At 38.0% G+C, this 19,536-nt stretch overlaps 1 protein-coding gene across 1 annotated transcript in view; it reads left to right on the top strand.

Annotated features, from left to right (window-relative positions):
- The window catches only part of LIMCH1 (LIM and calponin homology domains 1), an 83,422-nt gene that overhangs the window by 40,894 nt on the left and 22,992 nt on the right, over positions 1-19,536 (top strand). The window contains 4 exon segments of the mRNA XM_079152889.1: positions 3,285-3,503; positions 13,785-13,875; positions 15,560-15,723; positions 19,130-19,235. Of these exon segments, the coding sequence (XP_079009015.1) occupies positions 3,285-3,503; positions 13,785-13,875; positions 15,560-15,723; positions 19,130-19,235 (580 nt within the window).

Here is a 19,536-nt window from a genome sequence, read left to right as displayed (position 1 = left end):
AAATTCAATGAGATTGACATTGAGTCCCCTCCATGAGCAAGGTCTATTTTCTTGATTTAATGGTATGGTCTCTGTAGAGTAGTGGAAACAAATTCTAATTTATTAACAACCTAGTATCTCCAGCTACCTAGAGGTATAGCAGACTCCTCAAAATTTTAATTGTTTTTTGGTTTAAATGGAAATATATACAGCTACATCCCCTTTAGGAAGAAATTGAAATCAAGTCCAAAAAGATGCTACAATTGGAAAAAAAAATACAAGGAACACATGGGAACGTGAGATCTACTTGGTCCTCAAATGAGACAGTTTTTTCCTTGAGTGGAAAGAAACTAGATTGTTTTACAATGAATGTATAAAATAGTCTAACAGAACAAAAGAACCTATGACAACCAGACATCTTTTCACCTCTTCAGACTCTAATATTTTCCCTCATATTATGAGGAAGCACTCATCTTTTGTTTTAAATTCTTTTCACTTCAAAGAAAAATCAGTTCCCCTTGTCCTTTTACACCAGTGAGTTTGTAATAGAAGATAAAGGTAGAATTCATCGCTAGGAGATTGACCATTATGACCATAGAGAGGTTGGTGGAACTCAACTCACTGAGCCACGTAATGCCCTGTGTCTTCCTCATTGAACGTCCAGGAGATATTTCTTATTTTGCTTAAGTAACTCTGAATCTTAAAATTTTGTGCCTTAGGCTTTGCTAGAACAAAAGGAAAATGCCCCAGATGTCTCGTCTGGATCAAATTGAGATGTTCATTCCTTTCAAGGCAGGGGCTGTGTCTTATTCATAGCTTTATCCTGAGAGCCTGGCATTGGTGCCCAGGCCACGGTGGGCACTCAGCAAGTGTTTAGTGAATAAATATGTTTTTCTGATAAGATGAGCTATGACTCAGGCAGACTCATGACACACATTACGCTTGCTGGCACACGTGCACAGTGGTCCACCTGAGTATTCGAGTGCTTTCCTTCACCGGGGCCCATGGCAATGTTCTATAACATTCCATGAAGGAATCTTTTATCCTAAGGCAGCCGCAATGGAGGTAGGGAATACATTCATTTAACTGGGTATCTGTGGTGTCACATGTCATTTAGATGTTCATTTCCCTTCCTTTAAATATGTTCATTTAAATGTGTTCATTTAAACAGGAGAGTGATGATAGATGACTTTATGGCACTACTAGGACTCTGAGTAGACCCTGTCCTTCACCACTGGGCTAGACAGTACAGAGTCCTCAGGACAGCCTCTGGGAGGGGTGCATTGTGAACCTGAGTAGAGGTCTTAGACCTGATGTTCACTCTTGACCCCTCACTAGTAACTGTCCCCTGGACTCATCATTGGCTTTGATGACTATCACCCCTATTGATAACCTACAGTTCCATCACTAAGGGGGTGGATGGCAACTGTGGCCAAAGGTAATGTGTACACAGACAGTTCTTACTAGGAAATGTCAGGAGGGAAGCCAAGGGAAGTGTGTGTTGGGGGAGTGATCTTCTCAGGGAGGAGGAGACAGACTGCAGATCAGTTGTGTCCCCAAAATAAAGAACCCAGCCTGCTGGTGTACACTGTGGTCCCAGCTACTCAGGAGGCTGAGGCAGGAGTATTACTTGAGCCAAGAGGATCACTTGAGCCAAGAGTTCAGGGCCAGTCTGGTCAACATAGTGAAACTCCTGTCTTAAAAAATAAATAAATATAATAAAATAAAATAATAAAATTAAAATCTGCATTCCATTTTTTTTTTTTAAATAGCAAAGGAAGATCAAGTGAAATGGTTTAAGCCAATGTTTTTCAAATTTGGAGTTGCTCCCTGTTGCTAGGTTTTATGTCAAGTTAGTGGCCTGGAATCAGCATTTTTAAAATGAAGTGAAATAAAATACATTACAAAAATTAGCATAGTGATCACACACAATATAAGTAAGTATTTTGGGGGAAAACTTCTGTTTCCATGTTTATGCGTATGTGCCGGGTTGTGATTTAAATTTCTTTCTTTTTTTTTTTTTTTTTTTATGAGTAACAGATAATAGAGTATGAAAGCCAGTGGCGTAAGGTAAATAAACTACAACTAATATCTGGACTCCCGTTTATCTTCTTTTTAAGATTTTAGAAGACCTAGTAACAATAATGGCTAATATTTAAGTTCTTAAAATGTGTCAGGTACTGTTCTAAACTGTTCCCATATTAACCTCCCCCCCTAAGAAAATAATCTCCATAACAACACTACAAAGGAAATACTGCTATGTTCAATTTTCCATGGAGCACAGAGGATAAGAGACTTGCTAGAGAGTCCATGGCTGCTGAGAGGTAGAGTCAGGATTCCCTCATAAGTCATCTGACATCAGAGCTTACTCATAATCACTGTTCAGTCTGCCTCAAACCTCAAAATAGAGATTTCTAGATGTATTTTGATAAGCCAGGCTAACCACCCTCTCTGCTCTTTGTGTCTTGCTCTCAATGTCTTCCTAAGATGTGAGTGCAAAACAGAAAGACTTTAACATTCATGTTTTTTTTTTTTCTTGCAAAAATTGGGATTGTAAAATCAACTGGAGAAGGGATGTATTGCAATATGATGTAGTTTCAGATCCCTTGCCCTCCAACAATAGCTTTAGAAAAAGTACCCATCCCCCCCTCTACCACCACAAAAACCTGTAGAATATTCCTTATCTGAGCAAAGTTTCACCTAATTTATATCCTAACCAGAAAAAAAAGTCTAAATTATGAATAGCCTGGAGAACTTAATGAAAAATTACTAGAACCCAAATAGGTGGAATGTGTTTGTGGTAAGATTCCTTGGTTTTCTACACTTTAAAATAAAAACACACCATAATTCAGGGGCACATAAATGTAATCTAATAGTAAAGTGACCTAAGAAGGCAGACAACGTTTTTTAAAGCCCTTAAGGATGGCATTTAACCAGGTGCTGTGGTACACACTTGCTATCCCAGCAACTTGGGAGGCTGAGGCAGGAGGATCACATGTTCAAAGCCAGCCTCAGCAACTTAGCAAGATCCTATCTCAAAATAAAAAATAAAAAGGATCGGGAGTATAGCTCTGTGGTAAAGTACTCCTGGTTTCAATCCCCAGTACTGTAGTGGAGGTGGGGGGAGAAATGGCATTTATAAAAGCCCTAACTTCTAGAACCAATGAAAACATTTGAGACTTTATTCTATTTTGGATTGTGATTAATCAATGATATTCTTTAAGGCAATTTGAATGTATTATTTTGTTATCATCTATGGTTGGGGAATAGCATTTTGTTGCTGTTATTGTTTATGGCTTTTATAGGTAGATGGGAAAATCAGCATGAATGGAGAGACGGTCCACGGAGATGAGGAGGAAAAGGAGAAACAGGACCCCACAGGGGTGCCTGCTCCCACCCTAACCAAATCCCAGATGTTTGAAGGTGTGGCCAGAGTACATGGGTCCCCAGTGGAGGTGAAACAGGATAACAATAGCATTGAGATCAACATCAAGAAGCCAAATTCTGTTCTCCAGCAACTGGTGGTAAGAATGGCTTTTTTCCCTCTTTGGCGTAATTCTGTTATAAATGAACCCATTTTTAAAAATAAGTAGGTTATGATAATGATCACTGCTTTCTACTTTGGTATATTCATTTGCTGGAGCTGCCATTACAAAGTAACACAAACTGGGGGACTTAAACAATAGAAATTAACTATTTCACAGCCCTAGTGGCTAGAAGTCCAAAATCAAGGAGTTGGCAGGGCTCATTCCTTCTGGTGGTTGTGAGGGAGAATCTTCAGGGTTCCACCCTTCTAGCTCCTGCTGGCTTCTGGCAGCCTTGATGTTCCTTGGCACATCATCCTAGCCTCTGCCTCTATCTTTCCATGCTCTTCTCCCTGAAAGCATGTCTGTGTGCAGACTTAACCCCTTTCATATTGGCCCCTTCTCTTGTATGACTTCATCTTCACCAATTATACCTGCAACAACCCTATTTCCAAATAAGGTCACATTCTGAGGTGCTTGGAGTCAGGACTTCAACGTAGGAATTAGGAAGACACAATTCAATCCCAAACAATGAACTTCAATTGAATTTATGAGGAAGAAATTACTTTTTCTTAACTTCAGATTATTAGTGTCCAATAGTATGGAAAAATAAATCAGTCTTTAAAATACTCCTCCCCCCTCCTGTCTCGTCCAGCGAGTACAATGAAGACTCGGCTCTCAGATGAAGTTTTAAGGTCTTTATTTTTATGGGAGAGCTTCTGAGCCCAGTGCCTGGTTCTTCCTCCTCCTCCACCACCGCTGCTTCTTCTTCTTCTCTTGTCGCGGGGCTCTCTCTCTCCTCCTTCTCTCATCATGCCGCCGCTGCCTCTCTTCTACTTCTCTCATCACGCAGCTGCTGCCTGCCTGCCTCCGCCGAGCAAAGTACGCAGCTTTATGGGATGTAACAGCCAATCACCTTAACGGGTCAGGCGTTTGGCTTGTGAAGACCTAATGGTGGGTAATGAGGACATGTACTGATGCGGAGGAGATCAGGCAGCCAATAGAAAGCACCTCCTTAAAGTTGTTTTTCTTTGCGGTTCTTCTCAAAGATGGGCTTCTTGGTGCCATCTTAGGGCGAGGCCAGCCACCACTGTGGGCCCTACAGGGCAGCGGCCTCCAGCACCCTCCCACCCAATTTGTTTAGGATTTCAGTAGACTTACTACATTTTGGGTAAAAACAAACAAACAAACAAACAAACAAAAAAACAAAACTGGTGTTCTCAGAGCTTGACTTTCCATCATCGATGATATACATAAAAGGATCTATTTTTTAGTTTAAAAATGGTGGAATGAGACAGACATCATTACCTATGTACGTATATGATTACATGAATGGTATGAATCTACATTGTGTACAACCATAGAAATGAAATTATGTACCCCAGTTGTGTACAATGAATCAAAATGCAGTCTGTAAAAATTAAAAGCTAAATTAAAAAAATAATAATTTTAAAAAAATTAAAAAGTCAGCATTTTATTTTTAAATGAAACTTTTTTATTAGCATAACCTTTTAAATTCAGAGTAATTTAAAGCACTGGAGGACTATTAAATGACCGAACAAAATTAGGTAAGGCAATTTAAGAATAGTAGACATGAAAACTCAAAATAACATTATATTTGCAACTTCAGATAAGAAACATCATCCGGAAGGTGACACTCATTTAGTTCACATCTCTTACCCAAAAAGACTCAAGCTGGTTTAATTGAGCGAACCAAAACTTTCACTATCGCAGGCTGGACTCTGTTCAACCCACTTGTCCTCACCAGAGACTGAGTTTCTGCTATGCATTGCATCTTATTTTTCTTATCTCTGGTTTTGTCCTTTGAAGAATAAAATTATAATTTTCTCTGAGGAGTTGAGAGGATGAAATTATTTTGCACAGTACTCAAAACTCCATGAAAGAGATTCAGATGGGAAGAGATCCAAATCACATCCCCTACCAGAGCATGTTTCCTAGTCTCCAAGAGAGACTGGTTCAGTGACCCAGGCAAATGCTGAGTCTCTCAACCTGGAACGTAATTTCACTTTACGTTTGTATAAATGTCACCTCTGAAGAGTCTTACAAATTACCATGAAATAGAACATCAAGTTCTAGCAGTGTGGGAACTTAACCGGAAGAGTAGACGTTAACTTATGCTCTTAAATTTTAACTAGAAGCCCCCAAATTAATTAGACATTATAGGTGTGAAATTATTTTTCTAAGACAATAGTTCTGCCCTTATTTCTCTTTTGCCACACTTTTGAGCTTTTCTTAATTTCTTTTGATATAAAGTTTTTATGGTGACTGTGTATCTCCCAAAATACCTTACTTTAAGAGAAACAGAATTCTTTGATCTGAAAGAAATTGTTATTTCAGAAGTTCGTATATTATCATAACCAAAACTCCAAACAAAAGGTGGCCTTAAGGACTTTTCCCCTGGGAACCAGCGAGATCCTAGGCAGCCTCCATAGGTCCAAATTCATGGAAAATTCTGGTAGTCTCTTGTGTATTTCTTCCTTGGAGAAATTGCCTAGTTCTGAGTAATCTCTAGTTCAATATACCCTAGTGGTTCTGAATCAGTAGTGACATTATGTATCCTTCCTCTAAGTACCATAGGTTCTTAACAATGGCAAAAGCTGTTACATCGTTTCCTGGGCAGGTAACCATTTGTATATACCTATCAGACTGTAAGGAAAGTTGTTAGCTATGCTACATAGTCTTTTGTCTCATTAATAAAACACTCTTCATCCTCACTTGCAATTTAGGACACCAAAAGTTTTCTACTCTGAAGTGCATTATCCCAAGGGTCATTTTAAAGGAATCACCTCTCCAGTAAACCTGCTCATCTTATTTCCTTGTTCCAAGGAAAGCATTCCTTGACTTTGTTACTGCCAGTGTATTCCTGTTGTAAAGTGAAAGAATTGATCGTGATCAAATATGGTGTCCAGCTTGAAACAGGAGCCTTGCTTCAGAGCCTCCCAGAGACTGATACTAGCTCGGACTTGATTTTCTGTCTCTAACTCATTTGCCCAATCCCATGGCACTCTCAAAGGAATAGTGTTCTTCTTTTTAAATAGTGTCTTTCTTCCAAAAACTGCATTCCCAACTGATACACTGTCTACAGAGGAGTAGCCTCACCCACCACTAAAATGTCACAATTCCTCTTGGGCAAGCTGGAACTGTTCAAAGGGCACAGCCTCAGCAGTAGGCAGCAGCATTCATTCAGAACAGGGGGCAGGGAAGAGAGAGGGACAGCCAGGACCCTCCCCTGAGAGAGGGGAGGTTGGGCTGGCATGGGCACTCTTGTATGACGTCATAGCACCTCTGGCTTCTTTCTACCTCATCTTTCTCCTTTGATGCTCTTAGAACCATGGCTTTCTTCCTTTAGAAATAGACCCTAAGTTCAGTTGAGGTTTTATTTTTTAATACTTTGGCTGTACCTACGCATACCAGCAAAAATTGGATGACCCTCATTGCCTCACCTCTATGGAAATGAGGTCGTGATAGCATCTGTCCTGTGGTTAGGGTGCCTGCTAACCTAGTATTAATGAAGACCTACTCTGCACCTCAGTTTTTGAAGTAGGAAAGGAAATTTGTAAACTTGCTGAGGGAAAAAAAGATGTTTTTATGAAGCAACTAGAAAAGTATATGAAGCAATACATAATTAAATACTAGATTATAGAGTAAAGAGACCAGAGGGGTCTTATGATTACAAAGAACAGGTAAAATCATTGTAGATTGGGCTTAGTCTGGGAGGTGTTGTGTGGATGTGGACTTGGAAACTTGATCTTAAGTGAGGTATCTGCATTGGAATGGAGGAGGAAGGAGACCATTCCACATATTGGGAATAGTAGGATCAAAGGCCTGGTCAGTGCTAAGGAGCCCAGGAGAGGTCCCCCAGAGGAATGAAAGTGACCAGGTGCTCTTCATACAGAGGGATTAGTTCCTTCCTTCCCATTTATCCATGGGACATTTCAGAGGTTGTTGTTTTGTTTTGTTTTGTTTTGTTGGGGGGGGGGGTTGTATGTTTCAGGTTGCGGTTGTTCATTTCTGCATTTTTTGGCTAAAAGCCCAGTGGAAACCTAACACTTTTCTTCACATTTTAAAGTTTTGACTTCTGTTAGAAAATCATGTCATAGCACAGATGTAAACTCCTAGAATACAGGATTGGGAAAGAATTTGGAAGTTCTAAACTGAGAACTGATTTATGCTATGTCTAGTAGCCTGCAGAAAGGTTTGTAGGTTTTTTGTTTGTTTGTTTTTGTCTTCCTCAAAGCCACTCCTGAGTTTTCTCGGTCCTTTGTCAGTGTTATATTTGTATTTGAGTCTCTTCTTTCCTCAATGGTACCAAAATAATCTTTTCCTAAAATACTCAAAGTATTCAAGGCACTCATACTCAAAGGTCAGTCTCCACCTGAACAAGCTAAGCTGTTGGAGACTCAGTTTATATTTAAAAATAAGCATAATAATGGTATATTCCTCAGATGGTTATAGTGAGAATTCATGTCTGTACAACCCATAGCATGATGTTAAGGTAACTCACGGGCTACAAGTACCCATAAATTATCTTTATTATTATACAAGAAGTACATTTTTTTTCAGAAGCCCAAAATAGTAATAGATATACCAGTTTTATTTTCATTAAAGTAAGATCATCAAATTACCATCTTGAACAGATGTAAATTTCATACAAATGAGATGAATTCCTTGTCATCTTTCAGCTCTGCCTGTCAGTTGTTCCCGTTGTTATTCTCTAAAAATCACACAGACGCGAATAGCTTTTCCCTTGCAGATACACAGCTTTTCCTGCAGCTCTCTGCTCCTTCTATTCTATGCCTTTCCTGGTTCTGGCTTCATCCTGCTGCCCAGGCTCCCAAGACCCCACCCCATCATTGACACCACCCGACTCCCATCACTCTCTAATCTTGTTGATCAACCAGTTCCTCTCACCCACTCATCCCAAATGACATAACCCGCACTGTCCCTGCTGGTTCACACCTTCCCACCAGGTCTATGGCAATTCTCCCTCATTGACCTAGAGCCAAACTCAGCTGTCAGGCAGCTGAAATAGTTCATTTGCTTTTCTTAAGTAAAGTAAGGAGGTAGGTCTGGTTTTTCCATCTCGAGAAAGCTCAGGGCCTTCCTTTTGAAAATTCAGCACTTTTCTTATGTTTTTGGATCCAGGAAAACAGACAATCAGACCTTTCTTGCAGCTTCACTTCTCAGTGGGAGCAGGGCAAAGGCATCTGAGTGGGCGCTCTTTTCCTTCCAGCTGGGACCAACTGCAGATTCCTTTTAGATGTCAAATGTCGACAAACATTTCTTTAGAAACCATTTTTTCTCCAACTAGCAGTAGTCGTTAGAGTGTTAGGTTGAATGTTTTTTAAAAGTCATTAAAGATATCTAGATACAGAAGCGTTTACAGATTTCGAGGAAGTATACATCAGGGAAAATAAAAAATTAAACCTGGCCCATCTTACCTGGATAAGAGCCTTATATTGTTGGTTTGCAAAGTATGTATGGTTTAAGGCTGGGAAAGGCTGATCTTCCATGGAGCTCGGAGGTCTAAAAGTGAAAGGAGAAACACATGCAATGCATATGTGGCACCTGGGTCATTGTGCCAGGGCATAAATAGGCTAGTTTTCCAGGCTCATGTCCAGATAAGTTATTCAAGACTGGAGCTGGGAAATCACTCAGCATTCCAGAATATCTGCTCAGGAAGGACCTTGGGCATCGGTGCACCAGCCCTCAGAGGTTAAGTGATCCATCCGAGCTCCGCAGCTCCTGTGGCCTAGAAATAGGACCAGCACCCCAGCCCTAGGTCTCAGGATGGTTCTTGCCCCCTTATGCTTCACAGTTCCAGGCCATCCTGTCTGGACCAGTCCATGGCCAAGGTTCTAATTAAAAAGAGCAGCCAGTAGCCAGGTAGATTTTGAGGCTGGACCTTATCCCTTTAGAGCTAGGAAGCCAACACCTCCTACCTGTGGCCTCAGGGCTGAGTCTGGCACTAGGGCCAGTTTGGATTCCTTCTCAGTCAGTCAAGAGGAGGCCAGCTCCTGGCTGGTCTCATGTCAACCCTTCCATGCGCCCATTCATTCATGTCCAGGGCTCTGTTTTTATTTACTTGTTTTCATTCTTGGGGAAGTGTTGCTAGTTGGAGAAGAGAAGTCCCCTCCCTGTTTGAGCTGCAAGCAAAGGAAAGTGTGGGTCAGAAAGCACATTTTCCAGCAAGGCAGGATTTTTTGAAGCCAACCTCTGATTCTATCAGGGCCGCTTAAAACTGCCAACTTTGAAACTCATTTCCTTGGAAGTAATGGAGCGAGTACAAAAGTAACAAGCCTTCGGGAAGGAGAGGCCAGACACAACTCAATTAAACAGGCTTGGGGGGTTCCCTTGATTACAGAGAGTCTGTATACATTGCAAATACAGAAAACTGAAAATATAAACTATCTGTTACTCCAGAGACTCACAAATTAATACTGTTATGGTTTTTTTTTTTTAAATGTATATCCTCCCCCGCTTTTTCTTAGTGCATATAAAGTGTTTTTAAATGGGTTCCTTTTCTTCAAATTGGACTGCAGTTTGCTTGTCTCTTAATTTATCCCACATACTTTGCTGTAGCCTGATTTTGATGACCAGTGAGCTTTTAAACTAAGCTTGAGAGTATAAATTCCATAAATAATGCATCTTATGAGAACATTTGTTTGGCTAACATGGATTACGTGTCTGGCCCCGTCCCCCTCAGAACCTGGATGTGGGTTGGTGGCTGGCAGCACTCTGCTCCCATCTTCTACAGAATAAATGAATGGGAGGTAGAGGAAGGAAAGGAAAAGAAAAGGCAGTTTGATCAGCAATAAGCTTGAAACTCTCAGGTACCTGAGTGCTTCTTATGGATCAAAACCTCTAAATGCTGGGGACCACTTAAAGATGGATTTGACCCCAAGTCCCGATGATAGAGCATGGGGGTCACAGCACAGGGCAGAGTTCCCATTCCATTACCTACTAGAGGACATGTCCTAACCCCCTGGCTTCAGTTTTCTCACCTGCATAAAGATATTGTTATTACCTTTAAACTTGCTCTGAGAATTGAGATTATTCACATCAAGTGCCCCCTCGGTGCGACATTTGGTAAGTATGGTAAATACTGATTGTGGTTACTGCTGTGGCTACCATTGTTTTACCATAGCAAATGCCAGGATGTAACTTCTAAACCATCCTTTCAAGGTAAGAAAGATTGGGTTGTCCAGAGCTCAGTGTTCAAGTGTTGAGTTATTTTAATTCTTAAAAGTAGAAGTTGTCCATTAGTCAGGCATAAATCAAATGTTACTGGAATGTGATATGCTAGTAAAATGATCCTTAGTGAGTAGTTAATGTTTGAGGATCTTGTTTGTATCATACATTATGACTTTAGGACTTCGTGAATTATTTCATTGATACCAAGTGGCACACTTTTCACATGTTTTAATCTTTAAATCAGGGTTTCTCTCCTAATCAATGGTATGCCATATTTTATGGTGTGCTTTCTTTCTACTACTGTGCTTTCTTTCAGTACTACCTAAAATAATACAACTTAAAATTGTTGGCATCTTAGATTTAATAAAATATGTTCATTTCTTTGTTTCTTGTTAGACTGCAGAAGCTTTGGCCTTGTTTTGTAGTTATTTATTTCTAGAAATTGGAAACACCAGCGTTCTCAAGAGGATCACTCAATATTTTAACTGCAAATTTATTTCCTAGCCTCAGCTAGTTTTCAATAATCTAATCCATTTGGGGAAGGAAGCTAAAATCAGTATTCCTGCCAGTTTTGTATATATTAGCATCATAAAACAAAAATACTCTCAGGTATTAATATTTCTATTTGTGTGTGGGTATACTTTAAATAATAAAACCCAGTTTATTCTTTTGTAATACTAAACTGGTTGTTCTTCAGTGGTTCGTGTAATAGTGTAAATCTATATACACAGACACCATCTACCTATCTATCTCTCTACTGTCTAACTTAAATATAATAAAAGATTGGCTTATTTAAGTATTTTCACTCATTAAGTCTCTTAAAGGGATTCAACTCAAGCTTGTGGGTATATTAAATAATTATGAAATCCATTAAATAATGTCAATACAATGCTTATTTCCTATCCAGGATTTAGAAATTACATTTTGACTGGTTATTATGTTCTTCCAGAACTGATATATGGTTGTACATCATGAGAAAATTTTCATCTAATTACAAGGATTTCAAAATACTTCACCCTCTAAAAAAAAAAAAAAAAGGAAAGAAAGAAAAATCACATTTTTGCCACTAGATGCTATTATAAAATCAGTGAAAGTTTTGGTGCTTAAAGTTTCTTTGTTTTTAAAAATTCAACAGTTTTCACTGATGCATTACCTTTAAAGGACTTTTATTTTGGTGATTTGAGAGACAAATTTTGATTTATGGATAAAATATATACACTTACAAGAGACCAATAAATCTATAACTTTTTGAGATCCCATAGGGATATAAAGCATTTAGTAATGTCTTTTCTGACACCTTTATCTGAAAACATTTTTAAATTTATGAAATATTTTATATGTGCTTTAAAAATTCAACCTTAGCTCTTTATGAGAAACTTCTACTGAAAAACACTATAGTCACTGACTTGTTCTCTTTAGTTGTCAAGGTTTTCTAACTAGTATTTAATATTTCATTTATTTTTATCCAGCAACTAGTATAATCTTGGGAGAATTTTGGACTTTATTCTAGAATCAGTTGGCTCTCAATGAAAGACACTGCAAAATTACATTGATTTTTAAATTCTGATTACATTTATACATCATTGTAGAACATTTTGGAAAAAGTAAAATGTATATAAAGAGAAGAAAAAAAGTTATCCACAATTTAAGTGCATTAAAAATAACCACTATTAACATTTCATATTTCCTTACTTTTTATGTTTTAATTTATGTATTAACAAATATATTTTATATATCTTTAGCCATGTATAATCTTAAATGTGTATATACCATGTATATGTTCAGTTAAAATTTTTTAACATTAGATCATAAGTACTTTTATATCATTAATTATTGCTCAACACCTTATTTTATATGATTGCATAGTATGTCCCTATATGGACATAAGTAATTCATTCAGTCATTTCCCAGTTGTTGGACATTTAGGTTACCTAAATTTTCTTATTATTGTAAATTCATCAAGCATAAATATGATACAATGGAGGTATTACTCAAAGGAACACAAGCCTACAAATGATAAACTGAGCTCCTACTGAGAGAAATAAATATAATGGTGATGTGCCAGTGGATTGGATGGTAAGATCAGAGAGACCCCTAGGGGGAGAACAGGTAGTGAGGGCTAACCACAGTCCCAGCTATAGGAACAGAAAGGAAGAGGTGGCTATGAAACCGTTGTGTTAGCACTTGACAGGACTTGGCAAAGGTGAATACTCATGAGGCAGGAGTCAAGATTACTTCAAAGTTTAATTCACATGCTGGGAAAACCCAGTGCCATAAACAGAAATTGTCAGAATTGGAGGAGAGATTAGCATGTTGAGTGGCATCCATTTACCATGACCCTGATGGGTCAGTTGAGCTGAACTGGAGCTTTGATGGCTTCTTGGGACTGGAGATGACAGTACAAGTCATAAATGGAGAGAGAACATCCAGGTGGATCTGGGGGAATAACTGATACATCTGAGGGTGATTTGGCACAAGTGGAGAAAATATAGCCCCGTTGAAATCTTTAGGAATTGCCCCTATTTTGATGAAAAGGAAGGAATAATAACCAGTGAGAGAAGAATAGGGAGAGAAAGTGAGAATGAATGAATGCACAAATTAAAAATCCAGCAATGGAAATCGCTAGGAGCCCAGGAAGAAAGAGAGTCTCAGGAATAAAATCTACAGTGTTAAGAGCCACAGACAGCTATGCCCAGGCCAGGCAACTGAGAGGCTAATTGCAACCTTAAAAACCAACCCTACTTAACAAATGATACGATGCTAAGCCAAGTCAAAAGGTATTGAGGGACAAATGGATGGTATCTATGGTTTAGAAAACTTGGAAGAAGCAGGGATGTACACGTGACAGGAGAGCCTGGAAGAGGGAATATGCATGTCCTCCTGCTTCCTTCAGTCTCCTTCCAACAGACATGGACTCTCACCAGAAAGCTGCCCAGGGAATAGAAGAGATCATTCACATAGGTCCTCTACCATGTTATCCTGAACACTATTATTAAGACAAATCCTTTATCTTTGAAGAAACTTCAAGGGAATACTTTATTCAAGGGGGAAAAATATCTTTTTCAGGCAAACAATGAGGAAACTGAACTCAACAGCCAAGAGGATGAGAATGATGGTGGAAAACCAAGAAAAGGGAATGCAGAACTTGCCTCCTCAGGTTTGTTTCTTACCACAACTAGTTTTAAGGTAAAATATGATGATAACTAGAAAGATATAATGGAGTTGAGGTTTCCTAATGAATCAGAAAGGTTAAGTAGGTACTCTACAAGGGGTGTGCTTGTGCTGCCCCCTGGAGGCTTCCTGGGGAACTTCTGACCCTAGAACTAAAGTTGCTATAAAAAGAAAAGCCCAGGCTTAAATTAGTGCTTGGTTATGTTTTGTTTGTTTTGTTTCTTGAGAGTGTGTTTCCATTATCATAAAAAATATTATATTTTCTCATATAAATAACTCTACAATTGAGGATCCTTTTTTTTTTTTTTTTTTTTTTTTTTTTTTTTTTTTTTTTTTTTTTTTTTTTTTTTTTTTTGGTACCAGGCATTGAACCCAGGGGTGCTTAACCACTAAACCACATCCCCAACCCTTTTTTAATTTTTTTGAGACAGAGACTCACTAAGTTGCTTAGGGACTCCCTAAGTTGCTGAGGCTGGCTTTGAACTCCCCAATCCTCCTGCCTCAGGCTCCTGAGCCACTGAGATCACAGGCATGTGCCATCACGCCTGGCTTGATGGTCATATATTGACACACTATAGCAGCAATAGATAAGACATATGTCAAAAATAATTTCATAAAAACTGGGCTGGAAAAGAGGGGTGGGAGGGGTGGAGGGGAAGGGAAAAAAATAACAGAATGAATCAAACAACATTACCCTATGTAAATTTATGATTACACAAATGGTATGCCTTGACTCCATGTACAAATAGATAAACAACGTGTATCCCATTTGTTTACAATAAAAAAAATTTAATTACAGATATCTTCAATTATATGTAAGAAATTGACAGGGAAAATTCTGAATTATTTCTCTTTACCGTAATTTTCCTGATTTATCTTGTTAATGTAAATGTAAATTTTTTAAATGAACTTGAGAATAATTTTGTCATGTGCCCAAGAAGGATATGGGGGTGGAAGTGGAGGGGAGGTGGATTCTAATAAATACATGAAAAATTTTAGGAGAAAAAAAAAAGACCTATTTCTCTGTTTGTTATAAAGTTTTGGTATATTTTTATGCCAATTTGTTATTCATAGTCATTTTCTATAAACTTCCAATTTTTTTTGCTGGGTGAATATTTTTAAATATTTTTTGTGAAATTACTTAACCCTTTGCATTCCACTTACATGGCACTTCCCAAATTTCAGGTATTTATATTATTGTAATTATAATTATTATTTTATTTTAAACCAATAATGTGTGTAATCAATCAGTTTTTCTTTTGTGGAGTTTAGAAATTGTTTCTTATTCAAAAATTTCTTACTACAAAAACTTGCCTATATTCTTTGCTTAATGTATTTGGTATATACTTGTTGTATTTGATTGTTTTACACACATAGAATGCATTTTGGATTATGAATAAAATAAGAAAGCAGGTTTGCTTTCTCAAAAAAAAAAAAAAAAAAAAAAACTGGGCTGGGGTATAGCTCAGTGGTAGAGCATTTACCTAGCACGTGCAAGGCCCTGGGTTCCATCCCGCATCACCACACACACGTTTATCATCAACCGTAATTCAGTATCTTATTGCCAGGGGAGGACCTAGACTAAGCTCTCATCGTGGCATTGTTGGAACATGGCCCCTCGTATGATTTTCTGTTTCTTCTTTCTGTGTCTGGCTCTAATTCCCTTCTAGAGCCGCAGCATTTCACAACAACGGTGACTCGATGCAGCCCGACTGTGGCCTTTGTGGAGTTCTCCTCCAGCCCCCAGCTAAAGAACGAGGTGCCAGAAGAAAAAGACCAGAAGAAGCCAGAAAATGAAATGAGCGGAAAGGTGGAGCTAGTGCTATCACAAAAGGTGAAGTACAGAGTGGAGGAAGGCGGTGAGATCCAGCCGTGCTCCTGCTGCCTGCAGCCTGCAGCTGGGCTGTGCTTGATCACAGAGATTTCGTTTTCTCTTCTAATCCGCTTTCCTATCTTTAATCTGTATTTTTCTCTGGAAACCAATAAGCTTCATGACCGTTGTGAAGAATTTATATAAAAACATACAAAGATATATACATATAAATATGTAACAAATATGCAATACTGTAATATATGTAATTATATATTTAAATACACACAGAAATAGGATGAGAGAGGGATAAGCCACTGAAACTTACCTCTTTATTAGTAATACTGAGCATATATTCTTTCATCATCTTTTAAAATTTATTTTAAAATTTTTTTTAATTTTGAAGAATTCAATATACTTGAAAGAAGAACATAAATACCATTTATAAAGCCTTGAAGTTAGATTTTCATTTACCATTCATAAGCTTGCTTATTTTGCTTTTAAATCCGTCGGCATTCTAGAGATTTTTTTTCTAATATTTACCTGTTTTTTAGTGATGGTACTTCGGATGCCTCTGGATTTGAATAACAAGAAACTTAGGAAATTATTATTCTTCTATAATTTTAAATTTGTATTCTTTAAATTTTCTTCCATGTTTGGAGTCTCATCTCATTTACATTAGTTTGGTTTGTTTTCAAGCACTAGGTCTTTATCATTTACCCTATTTATTCTCAACCTTGGCTACCCTGTAGATTTAAAAAATACTAAACCCACTCCAGACCATCAGAGTCTTTGGAGACAGGGACAAGGCATCTGTATTTTTGAAGACTCCCAGGTAATTCTAACAGGCCACCAAGAAAGAGAACCACTGCCTTGCATGACTGGCAAAGTCATCATGGTGGTACATCACCATTAGGATAACCCACAATTTGGATCTGACTTTAAAGTGAAAAATTCATCACTTTGTTCATTAATCTGTCATTAACTCAACCAGTACTGACCATGCCATCTGTGCCAGGCATCGCAGTAGATACTGGATATTCAACAAGAAATGCCACGTCCCTGGCTCAGAAGGGAGAGCAGTGTGTCCCTGGAAGAGCCTCTAAAGCCCATTGCCTTGATGCTCTGGGGACCTTTCTTAAGTATATAGAGAAATGTGTAGGGTTTTTTATATTATTAGCTAGTCCTCAATTTTATACATAGAGAATTCAAGAAGGATCTGAAGGTCTGCAAAGCAGAATTAAATTGTAGATACAAACCATGGGTTTGGGACAGGCAGGATTCCCCACCTTTGCAGATTTTGCCTTATTCACAATAAACTCAAAGACATTTTATATTTATTGTCTTTCCAAACTCATTTTTTTTTCATTTAAATCTAAACTGAAAGGAAAACTCTATATCACTCCTAGATTTTTTTTAATCAAACAAAATGAAAACCATGACTAAAAAGTATTCGTTGGCATTCTTCATCTGTGTCTGCTCATTGGTATAAGCCATCTTTGAATCTGAGTATCGTATCTACCCCACTATGGAAAAAAATTGTCTCCAGGCATCTTCAAGTTTGATTTTTGGTTTTTATGCCATGAATAATCAAAGCTAGCTTGTAAAGGTTTTTCTCAGAACATTTTAAGGCATTAAATAAAATATACAAGATTACTGAATTATCCCTGATATCTAATAGTACCAAGTACATACACACCCTGCATTCCATTTTGTGGACTCCACGTTAACCAACACCTATTAGTTGCTTAGCAGATAGAATGAGAGTCTTTTTACCCAGTGATTTTTCTCACCTTTCCATGTGAATTTCTCCCATTTCCCTTCCCTACTGATAGTGCTTAGATAAATGTGATCACAGTGTTTGCAAAAACTTTTATTTTATGATTTCACTTGAGGGGGTCATCTTTGTAAAACAAAGCTCCTGTGCCCAGAGGCTGACCTTTTAAAACAGCATCATTCTGTGTATTTCTACTAACAATTAACTATTTTATTTACAACCAGACTTTATCTGAAACGTGTTTTTGTCGGCCTCATCTTGGAGGAAATGGAACCAGGTTAAGATTTGAGGTCTGTCAACTTTGATAAGACTAGCTTCTGCTGTATGTTTAATACCAAAGTTCATTTGGACATCTGGTTGACCTCAGTAATGATGAACGAGTTGATGAACTGTATTTTACTCTGGATTCTTTTTGGGTTGAATATATGATTAATAAAGAAAAATGAAATACTATGGACAAGAAATTTTAACATTCCTTTATCCTGAGAACCGAATCACACATCAGCCTGTGATGAAAGAAGTGGTCCATTAGCCTGCCTCACCTTCAGGTCATTAGCTATCACATTAATCTACTGGGAACACAGCTTCCAGCCAGAGACTGAGATCAGCACTAAGTCCTGCAAGCAGCTGCAAGAACGTGGACGGATGCAGCTGTGTTTTTCATTCAGATTCAGGCTCAGAGTCTACGGACTCTTGTTTTAGATATTGTTTAAGTACGTTTGAAAATCTGGTCTTTAGCAGAAGCACGCAAGTCTGTATGAGGGTGCTTCTATGAAGGGTCATTAGATTAGGGTAAAACAAATAAAATAAATAGTAATAATAAGAAAAATCCATTTTAACAAAGCAAACATTAGACTTTTTAGAGTCTGTAATTTTGGGACTATTGACTATAAGGAAAAGATGTCCAAAGTGTACAAAATTCCCTAAGGGCATCAGTGCTGTGGCACTGTTTGATAGTGGTTATTTCTAATAATGCTTCTTTGCCAACAGGCAAGTATATTTGTCTTTAATGTGCTTTGTATAAGCTTGTGGCTGTTTGAATAGTGTCTTGAGAATAATGCTCATTAAAAGGTAATATTTCTATAATGTTTAGCACTTACAGAGTAAGATTTTCTTTTAAGCATCTTAGGTGTTATATCTCATTACCTGACATTATGATTTTGATATTATGTGGGACTAGAGGAGAACATGTGATTGGCCAATAAGAAAAGGAAAGAGAGTAATGTATAGTTTAGACAGTCTACTGTCTTCTGGGGCTTTGTCTACTGTTTTTTGTTGTTGTTGTTGTTGTTGGGGTTTTTTTGTAATTTATTTAGAAACAGGGTCTCACTGAGTTGGTTATAACCTCACTTTTACTGAGGCTGGCTTTGACTTAAAATCCTCCTGCCTTAGCCTCCAGAGCCACTGAGATTGTCCTTTGGGTTTGAAGGGAAGTGATCATCACATTTCTTGCTCTTATTGATTTCTCTGGAAAATTACCCTCTGTATTGATTTAGAAAAGCACGAAAGGGGTTTAGGGAAGGGGCAAAGTTTCCATTTAAAAATTAAATATTTGAGCTTATTCTGTAATAGCCAGGATCCTTCAACTTTCTTTCATGTACATTTATTAATAGACAATGTTTGTAACGTGTACATCTGTTTCCCCTGGTCCAGGTGATGAAGCCAAAATCCCCAGAACCAGAAGCAACCCTGACATTTCCATTTTTGGACAAAATGCCTGAAACCAACCAACTACATTTGCCAAATCTCAACTCTCAAGGTAAAGAAAAGGAAATGTTGTAATTTTATGTCTACATATTCTGCTGGGCCCATCTCTAGTAAAATATTTTATTTTAAAGGATGACTACACCCTTTATTGTGATGTCCCTTTAGACAGGGTGTATTTGACAGAGTCCACGATAACTTCAAAATGAAAAACTGAGGCCACATTCCCTATTTGATCAAGCTGAGGACCTGTCACCAACACCAGGCATTATAGGGTATAAAGGGCCTATCCAAATGTTTGAGGCCTTAAACATTTTTTGTATTATCTCCAAAACATAAAAAGGCAATTAAAATGT

This window comes from Sciurus vulgaris (genome assembly GCF_902686455.1).
Source record: "Sciurus vulgaris genome assembly, chromosome: 9".
NCBI classification, from domain to species: Eukaryota; Metazoa; Chordata; class Mammalia; order Rodentia; family Sciuridae; genus Sciurus; species Sciurus vulgaris.
This window is presented reverse-complemented; position numbering and strand designations above follow the sequence as displayed.